Source organism: Cariama cristata, unplaced genomic scaffold (genome assembly GCF_000690535.1).
Source record: "Cariama cristata isolate BGI_N322 unplaced genomic scaffold, ASM69053v1 scaffold19190, whole genome shotgun sequence".
Taxonomy (NCBI): Eukaryota; Metazoa; Chordata; class Aves; order Cariamiformes; family Cariamidae; genus Cariama; species Cariama cristata.
In genome coordinates this window covers 9,284-18,976 of record NW_009593185.1, presented here as the reverse complement: position 1 = coordinate 18,976, position 9,693 = coordinate 9,284, and the positions used below count along the sequence as shown (strand labels likewise).

The following is a 9,693-nucleotide window of genomic DNA, read 5'->3' as shown; positions in this document are numbered from 1 at the left end:
TTAGCGGTGCTGAGGGGGAGCTTAAAGTCGTTTTAAAAAATAATCGTTGCGGCCAAGCAGCGGGCGGTTCCCCCGGCGGGAGCGGGGGGGAGGAAGGGAGGGAAGCGGTGGAGTTGGTGAGCGGCCCTGCCATGTTCGCGTGGTTCACTTGCCCTTGTTCGGGGAGAGGGAGACTGAGCCGTGGCTGAAGGCGTACCTTCCTCCTCTGCCGGCTGCGCTTCCAAACGGCGGCGTAGCAGTAGCCTTGAAAAAGAAATAGTAAAAAAATAAAAGAATCTTCGTTCTATAGAGTCACCTTTCCCTTAGTCTTCACTGGAAACTTGAATAAATTTTTGCATTTAAATAGCGTTAGTCCCGTAGTTGAGGAGGGGAGGGTGGAGATCATGCCTTAGGAAAATATAATAACTTGTCTTGCAACTTTCTGTGTTTCCCACTTTTGATGCGTGTTGCCCATCAGGTTTAGGGGTGTAAAGATAATATTTCAACACTTTTTTCTTTTTTCCTTTTTTTTTTTTGACCCAGAATTAAAATAGTCCGATGCTATATGTTTCAGAGATTGTAGCTGCGCTTTATTTTAATAGATTGCAGTTATAGAAGATAGAGACCCAGGAGATTTTGCCTTTCGCCATGGCTCAGTTTGGAGGACAGAAGAATCCCCCTTGGGCTACTCAGTTTACAGCCACTGCAGTATCTCAGCCAGGTCAGTTTACATATCACTTAATGTTTGAACCCTGACATCTAGTAGATTTGGAGATTCCATAGTTGGGTATGCAGTTGAGTGGCACCACGCTAACTAACTTACTTAAATTCTATTTAAATGGCTTAAGTTGGGAGTTTTTCACACAATAGGAACATTAAAGATCATTGCCTAATACTAGCTTTTCGTTTGGTTGTTTTTGTTTTTTTTTTTGTAAGGGGTGATAAGTAAAATCCCAGGTGAATTTTTATTGATTCTCTTGGTCAGTAAACAACATATCAAGTTACTCAGATCCTGAGATGTGTAAATCAAATTACCTTTCATCAAATTGCGTTGCTTTAGATTAAATAATGACAGCAGTAATAAGGCATTACAGATTTTTTAAGTGCTGCCTGAGTTTTGTTTCCAGGGCAGCTGAAATCAATGTTTACAAAGTATTTTGCCTTTATTAATGTATAGGACATACTTCACATAGTGAAGAGGTCTCTGAAATTTGTTACTTGGGTGGGAAGGGGCTATTTTTTTTTTTTAATGTCAAGTTAGAACTCAAGGATCCCTATAACTAAAGGTATCACCCGGATAATGGTAGAGGGTTTCCTTTGATTTAGCTAAGAAGCCTTATTTAATTGCAGGCTAGTATATTTTAAAACCTAGCTGGCTAGATTTTAATGTTTCAGATTGGTTTATAGCGTAAAAGGTTTTGAGGCAAGAATGTGAAGCTTGCTGCGTGGTGAATCTGGCTGCTTCCGTTTCTAGTTCTGGGATGCCTATTTCTCTTCTTGAATACGAAGTGTTTCCTAAATATTGTAGTTTCATTGTCTGATGTCAAAAGGCTTCAGCAAAGTGCTGGTACTTTGAGGATTCAGGATGTCAAAATGTGAGCACAGGCAGTATTCTTGTTGAAGGATGTCTTTCCAAAGAGTTGTATGTTTTTTTGTAATTGTCTGTTGCATCTTGCTCTGGTTTGATATGAAGTTGAATGACATCCCTCCCCTGTCAGTGGTTTTACATCTGGAAGCTTAGCAAAAGTTGGGAATGCCTGCCATTCTTTGGAGGTGCATGTTGGGGCAGGGCGGGAGAACAGATCTTTCTCCTGACTCAGTTTTCTTTCCCGAAATGAGTCCTCCATCTCCAGTTTTTCCTTTGGGCACTGGTCCAATCTGAGTGCATATCCTCAGGGAACTGCCACCCCGCCCCCCCGCCATGTGTTTCACAATACTCGGTTCTAGTGTGCCTTTCCCTTTTCTTCCATGCCCATTCAGTCCTACTCTCTACCTAAACTGTTGCTGTAACCAGCTGCCTGCAAGCAATTTTTCACTGTTTCTCTGAATAGCTCACAGTTTCCTTATCCAAATAGCATGACCCTCCTTCAAATAGCTCTACTGACCTTCTGTAAGAAATTGCTTAACGGCTGGAAAGGGTTGGCATTGGGAACATGGGAAAGACATACTTTGCTTTTGGTTCTCGTGTCTGACTCGGTGATACCTTGGAGTAGTCAAAGGTTGGCAGCGTCTGGGCTGGAGTATTCTCGATACGTTGGCTGATGTGACAGCTAGCGCATCAAAAATAGTGGTGGAAGACTGAGGGCCAGCTCTGTGTCCCGTTTCAGAGGGAAAACTGCAGAAAATCTGCTGAAGGGGAGGAGCTGGCAGCCATCTTAGACCTCACTGAACTAGGACCAGAAGGGGGCCTTGGAGAAGAGGTGAACGGAGCAAGGGCACTAGAATCACACACCAACTTCTTATCCATTTTCTTATTCTTAAGACTCTGCCTTTCGTTAGCTTACTTCTGAGCCTCCTTAAATTAAATTAAATGCAAAATTTAATTGGGATAGGACTGGTCAGCATCAGTTGTCTGGGAGATTTTTCACCTGCTTAATGAGGACAGTATCTCCAGGGATTTTTAGCTGTTCATCTGATCCAACAGCACCTGACTCAAACATGAGAGCCATTAAAGACCAACATTTGGTTGCACTTTTGCCTTCTTCCTGTGCTAGTTCCACCTTCCTTGACGTTCCTAGTGTCCCTCTTCACACTGTAGTATGTTCTGTCCAGTATCGCTTGAGGGCATTTAGCTCCTTGTGTCCTTGTGTGAAGTCCTTTCCTGTTCCTACTGCAATACACAATTGCCGTGTTTGCGTTCTCTTTCTTTCCTGTCTGTACTACTGAATCCAGTCCCTGGGATAATATTGCCCAGCTGCTGTTTTAGTACCCATGTTCATACTTGTTCCCCTGCTTTTTTTTATTGGCGACTCTGATTTATAATGGTTTATAATATAGTGCACAGGAAACTTCTGTTGCAAAGGACGTAGTGCTCTTTGGCACAGTTGAGAGCTGAAGAACAGTGTTTACCGTTGAACTGCAGCTAAGTGGTCACCTTTCATGCCCCTTTTAACGTGAAGCTGTGACTGTCCAGCTAGGTTGATTGCCTGATAGAGATGCCATCAGTGCTCAGGCATGCTGACTAGCATGTACTACTTCGCACCTGCAGCTATGCTCAAGAAGTTGTGCAGATTGGCTTACCCTTGTGAATCTCGGTGTTCATAAAGTGATTTTAAAAAACTACATTTACCAAATTTTTATATATTTTTCAGAGGATTGGCCAAAGGTCTTACATGTATTTCTGCATGTGAGCTATTTTTAGCCAAGTGTCAGGTTCCTTCTCCAAAGCATCAAGGTGCTTGGGTATGGGGGAAAGAGATCTTGATCTTTATAACACAAACAACATGATATATTGCTTTTTCCTAAGCTGTTTACAACAGTGGTGAGTGATGGTGTTATAAACCGAATTTGATAACTGCAAAATGGTAATTTCAGGATTGGGGTTTGGTTTTTTGTTTTGGGGTGGTTTTTTTTTTTGTATTGCTGACTTGGATGCCGTCTTGGCTGTCCCTGGTGAAGAAGTAACTATATGAGTTGAGGCTCTTAATTACTAAGGTGTGACACTCTAAGGTAGTTGTAGAGTGACATGCCATGTAATGAAGGATTCCTGGGATCCCTTTGGGATAGCTTACTAATTGCTGTCTGTGCCTGTGGATTTAGAAGAGAGACGGGCAATTCTAGATGCCAGCAGAGATCTATGTGTGAAGAGCGACTCCTACTTGTAACACAGTGAAATTGTTTCTCTCCTCCTTGTCTCATGGTTTTGTGCATCACATGACTAAAACCAGAATAAAGTTCCTCCTATGCTGGTTAAGCATTGTTAAAGCATAAATTAAATCATGCCTTCTACAGAGAACTAAAGTTTAAAAAAATTTAAAACTTTAAAATTCCTAGATAGCAGAGATTGCTTTTTGCAAGTTCTCTTTATGCTTTGAACTTGCATAATGATTAGCAAGTTTCTGAAATGTCTGCAAAGGAGAATCCTCTCGTATTCTCTCAGCTATTGATTTTTGACATGTCTTTGGTTTGTATTGCAGTGCTTGTCATATGCTGTTCTCAGGGTTATGATTGCATAGTGAAGCCTGTTTTTATAGAACTGTAGTCAAGGGGAAGTCCTAGCTATGCTGCGTTCTGACTGATTGGTGTCATCGTCTTTGCTATATCAAGACTTCATTGCATTAGAGTGAAGAGTAGTGCACCTGATGAAAGCAAAAGTGCATGAAGCTCAGTATGTTGTTATTGCTGGCGGCCCCTATGAGGTGACTAAAGAGAAGTGTAAGAATAGGACAAGCACGTAGTGGATCTCGGAGCCACTGAGAAATAGTAGCTGATGCAGTTTGCTGGCTTGCTGTAAACAGATGTCCTGTGATAAATATGCTGAGCCTCGTTTCTGTTGTTTGCCTGTTAAAAGGAAAAATTTTTTTTTACTAGGTTGTATGGCATTTGTATTGCAAGTGTGTTAAGCTTGAAGAAACTTAAACCAAGGGCCCAAACTCACAAATTCTGACAACTGTGAGAAGTGTCCAAAGCCCTGGATAGGGTACTCCTTTACTGTAACCCTAATAAATCTGAATCACTTACCAAGGAGATATATGTGGCTACATACTTTAAAGATGTTTCCCTAATCTTAAAGGGTCTCTGGAATTTAGAAGCAGCAAGAGGGACAACTAAGTACAATTTTTGTGTTTACTACAACAGAAATTTCTGTTATGTAGGAAGATGCTTGAGCTGCATCCTAGGACTCCAGTTTCTATGCAAGCCCTTTCAGATGGCCGTGTCATGTAGTATTTGGTGTGAGTGGAAGTTGTTTAGCCAGCATTTGAAGGAAGGCGTCTCCATCGCTGTACTTACTGAGATAATTACAAATCCTAAGAAGCTATTGTTTGTCACTGCAGATACTTGTTGCCAATAATAATAATGTGGCAGTCGTGTGTCAATGCCGCAGTCAGTTTGAGATTCATTCTCTGGCTCTTGTTTTTCTGTGTGATTTTTCCTTTTTCTTTCTTTCCTTCTTTTTTTTTTTTTTTAAACTAGTAATGCAAACGTAGTCGTCTGTTTAATTGGAGCCTATTTGACCGAGATGAGTATGTAGATGAAAGGTAGTCAAATTAAACTCCTGGAATACTTTGGGATTAATTGGTAGGAAGGAGATGCTTTGAAAAACTTGTTTCTACAGGTGTTATCCTTTGAGGGGATCTCAGCAGTCTTTTGTCTTTGCCCTTTGTTAGTTAAGTTGATCTGCAGGGTTGTAGATGAGATGAGACTCAGTTAGTATTAAATGCTCATAAAGTGATGGTAAAGGTGGCAAAAAACTTTTTTTCTTTTTTTCTCCTTAATGGAAAAAATGAGATAAGAGTCCTAGGGTGGGCTGGGAATTGTTTGAGATAATTATGGGTTATGTTGGGAGGGAAATGTCATAGTGGAACTGAAGAGTGGAGTAACCCCAAGATCTGGTTTTGGGAGCAAGTATGTTAATATTTTTGTGGGTATCCTTGGTACAAAAGTAGGAGAGGACTTGCAAAACTTGCTTGATGACGCTTCCCAACTCCATCCCACTGTTGGAACAACATTAGAATAGAACATTAGACTGAATGACAGTAGCTGGCATAGTCAGACAGATTCAAAGGTAATAGCATGAGGTGAATTTCTGCAGTAATAGGAATTTCTGCTCAGCATGTGGAAATAAGAGGAGAAAGATTAATGCATTGGTTATTTGCCTTGAGTGAGCCAGCAAAGTAACGCAGCCAAGAGCAGTGAAAGTTGTCCCAGGATGCAGCAGCAAAATATTTTCATGAGATTCAAAGGTCTGTTTAAGGTGTGTTATGTGAGGCATTGGTGAGGTTCCAGATGAGAGTGTGCTTCTGAATGGTCAAAAATGCACATTCAGATTGGAGCTGATGGACAAGCAGGAGGCATGAGAATCAAGAGAATGGAGGGCCTGTCATGGGAGAAACCTCAGATTTGGCTTTCTTGGCTTCTAAAGAAACCCGAATGTTGGAATTTTCCAGGGAAAAAATGAACGTAGTACTGGAAACACTGTGATTTTGCTATACAATAGAATGCTTGATTTCACTATTAAAATAGTATAACTTCCTGGAATACTTATGTGACAATATTTTGTATAGATCATAGTGGTGGTGATTATTTTTCACTATTGCTTATGTATTTCTTGCATGTTTCATTCCAAAATTGTAACATGATCGGTGCCATCAACTTGTTTTCAGAAGATTGTACTCTATTGGATGGAACAGTGTGGTAGAGAGGATTACCTTATTCAGGATCTGTTGAGTTGGTTGCAGCATTTTTGTGTATTCTGTGGTGATGGTCACCAACTACAAGCAATCTCCTCCTGTACCTCTGGGTCTGGAATGAAAGCTTCATTTTGGATCAGGAAGAATAGCGTGGAGCGCAAACTCTGCAGGAAGAATACTGTAAATCTGTTCTTCATTTCATTGTGCCTCTTTAATGGCACGCTGTTCAACTTGAATGTTCTGAAGGTGGCTGGCTGACCTGGTTTTGCTGGCAATATGTTTCCCTGCTGAGTTTCTCTTTGGCTTTATTTAAACATGTGGACTGTGCCGATAGCCTGATGAAGTGATACTTGATCATGCAGCTGCGGATAACTTTTTTTTAAAGCTCCTGCCAAAGAGGGAGCAGGTTGCCAGAGATGTTAGTAGTTCTTCACTCAGATTTGCATTGTGCAGGGTTCTTTGTCCTAAAAGTTCTACCATAAGGCAGGAGCATACCTTGTTCGGAAGTATTGCATGCATAAGAAGCATAGCACGTGGATAGCTGCTCCTCACGATTTGCTTAATCTTCTGCAGTGAGTTAAAAGCTGATATGACAGTAAAATAAACTAGTTTTTCAGGCTGTTTGAGTCTGAGCAGTGCAAACCCTTCCTAGTAAGAGCTGGAGAGAGCTTGACTTGGTCCCTTTACATGTGGGCACTGATTAAACTCTCTGTTGTTATAAGGCTGTTCCTGCTCCACCAGCCCCCAACATCTACAAAATTCAGCTCACTTGGGGGACAAAGACAGTACTGAGTGAAGCGAAGCCTTGTGCATTTTCAGAGGACATGCTCCATAAGCCTCTGTTTCATAGCTGCTCTTACAGGAAAGATTTCTCTTGCCTTCACATAGAATGAAATGTATTAATTAATTTACAGAACAGAGCAGCAATCTTCATATGGCTCATCCAAAACCTGAAATACGTTCAAGAAAGAATACAGTGTGTGTATGTGTTGGGTGTGGGCGCAGATGGGGGTGACAACTACTAGAGCTATAAAATCATGAACAGCTTGAGAGAAGGAAATTAAGTGGTCTGTTTGCCTCTGCTGTGGTGTCCTGTTTGTAAATGAATTTAAGAGAAGCTAGTGAGATGTCCTTTATCTTGAATTTTGGAATTGGATTTATCTACTTCATGAGCTTAACTCAGGAGTGAAGCATCGCTTGCTGCGTCTAGTACAACTGTCAGAAACGTCAGCTGTTTAAAGTTGCTCTTAGTGCTTATCGTGTGTGTTCTCTTTTCAGCTGCTCTCGGTGTACAGCAGCCATCGCTGCTTGGAGCCTCTCCTACAATATACACCCAGCAGACGGCATTGGCAGCAGCAGGCCTAACTACACAAACACCAACGAACTATCAGCTAACTCAGACAGCTGCTTTACAGCAGCAAGCTGCAGCTGCAGCAGCTGCGTTACAGCAGGTAAAGAAAAAGGAGCATTTGCTGTTGACTGTATGAAATTTAACAATATGAAACAGTGGCTTTGTAAAGCTAAAATATCCGGGAGAAAAGCAGAATGGGAAATGCAGTATAAACCTGTTTATAAAACAGTGGGATTTTAGGTCTACTGCTATCAATAGTTGTATCAATCTGTGAAGGTGGGAATTTTGCCTATGGAGGTGCTGACATTTAGCTATGGAAAGCCTTTTGGGAAAAGGAGTTTTGCTGCACCTAATCTGAGAATTTCAAGTTCTAAGTATCTATGTGTGCCCTATATCGCTATATGTATCCTTAATAGCATTTTTCATGATTTCATACTGTGCCCTAGATACTGTGTAAGTGTCAAGCTTCACAAAAGTTGCTGATTTTAGCGAGAAGGAGTACATCAGAGTCCACTCTAAAGGCTAAAAATATTTATTATGAAAGTAATATATGTTGATATTATTAGTTATATTTGGTATTAGAATTGTTAAATGTGAATAGTTTTTATCTAAAACGGGCTTAGTAGATAACTTGTATTTGGTATTATTGGGGTAATAATGCTTCCTGTTTATGAGATATTTTGCTTTTATCTGTTTCAGCAATATTCACAACCTCAGCAGACTCTCTATAGTGTACAGCAACAGGTTTGTCTGATTCTTACTGTGTACATCACAAATAAGTTTAAAAATAATGCTGGTTGTGTGTCTTGCAGGATTTGTTTTCAAAATCATCCTCGTATGGGAAGTTGTTAAAGAAACTAAGTAATGTCTTTTTGTAGTGAAAGAGAGCTTGAAGTTCATAAACTTGGAGAGATGTATCCAGAGTGGAAACCTGCCTGCCTTAATGCAAAAAGGAGATTTAAAAATACATGCTATTCCATGTGTACATGATTCCTGCTAAACTTTGCTCTAAACAGGGCCGTGTATTTTAACTGCTGGAAAGATGCTGTCCAAAAAAAGTTCCCTTTGACATTTTTTTTTTTTATGGTCTTTGAACTTAACAGGATTTTGAAAAAGACTAAAAGGACATGGAAATTACAGGCTTAAGCTTCTCCAGCTGCCAAAACTTTTTTTGGTATCGCTATTAACTTTCAGTTCGAAAAAACCCAGCGTTTCTGCTTACTGAATAAACCTGGATTATACAATCTTAAAATTAACCACATGCGCACAATTTTATGCGTATGCAAACTGCTGAAATTGCCAAACCCCAAAGGACTATTAACTGACTCAGATTAAGCAAAAACTCTTACTTGTAAAGAGGAGGTAAAATTGTACGATTTCCTTAAGCATATAAAATTAATTTATAACTTTATTTATTTTAAGTTGCAGCAACCTCAGCAGACCCTTTTAACTCAGGTTAGTTTGGTTTTATTGTTTGGTCTTCATCCCCAAACACAGATAATGCAAGAGAGCAAATTTGTGACATCTTGGGTAGTTTAATCTGTAAAATGAACTAATATGAATGGACATTTTATTGATACAGGTTTATTTTATCCAGATGTTAAAATATGCATAGCCTTGGTTTCAAAAATTAATAGCAACCACTTTTCCTTAATCTTGAAGGGAATATGTGTGTTGATTACATTATAATTTTTTTGGTTTGAACTTCAAGTGTTCAGTTGTTTTGCAGTAAGTAACAAATTGGGAAAACCTTTCTCTCCTTTGAGGAGGAATTTAACATTTTGTGTTAACAGTATTGCAGTATGTGTATAGAGTGGTTTAAAAGGAATCTTGCTGAACTTGACAGGTTTAAAACATGCAACCATTTAACACTGGAAGTTGATCTAGTTCTGTTTTCACTTAACCTTTTAAACATGCTTTAAAAAGGTAAAAATAGGTTACTTAATTTCATTATCTTACTGTGTTCTGGTTTTGTAAGAAGGCAAGCACGTGAATTGTTGAGTTAGGGACAGA

General features: G+C 39.9%; 1 protein-coding gene across 1 annotated transcript in view; it reads left to right on the top strand.

Moving 5' to 3' along the window:
* Positions 1-579: 579 nt before the first annotated feature.
* The window catches only part of LOC104168785 (cell division cycle and apoptosis regulator protein 1), a gene marked incomplete at its 3' end in the record, with an annotated part of 18,340 nt that continues 9,226 nt past the window's right edge, over positions 580-9,693 (top strand). The window contains exons 1-4 of the mRNA XM_009709499.1: positions 580-700; positions 7,608-7,780; positions 8,380-8,424; positions 9,103-9,135. Of these exons, the coding sequence (XP_009707801.1) occupies positions 628-700; positions 7,608-7,780; positions 8,380-8,424; positions 9,103-9,135 (324 nt within the window). The remainder of the gene's footprint in view (positions 701-7,607; positions 7,781-8,379; positions 8,425-9,102; positions 9,136-9,693) is intronic.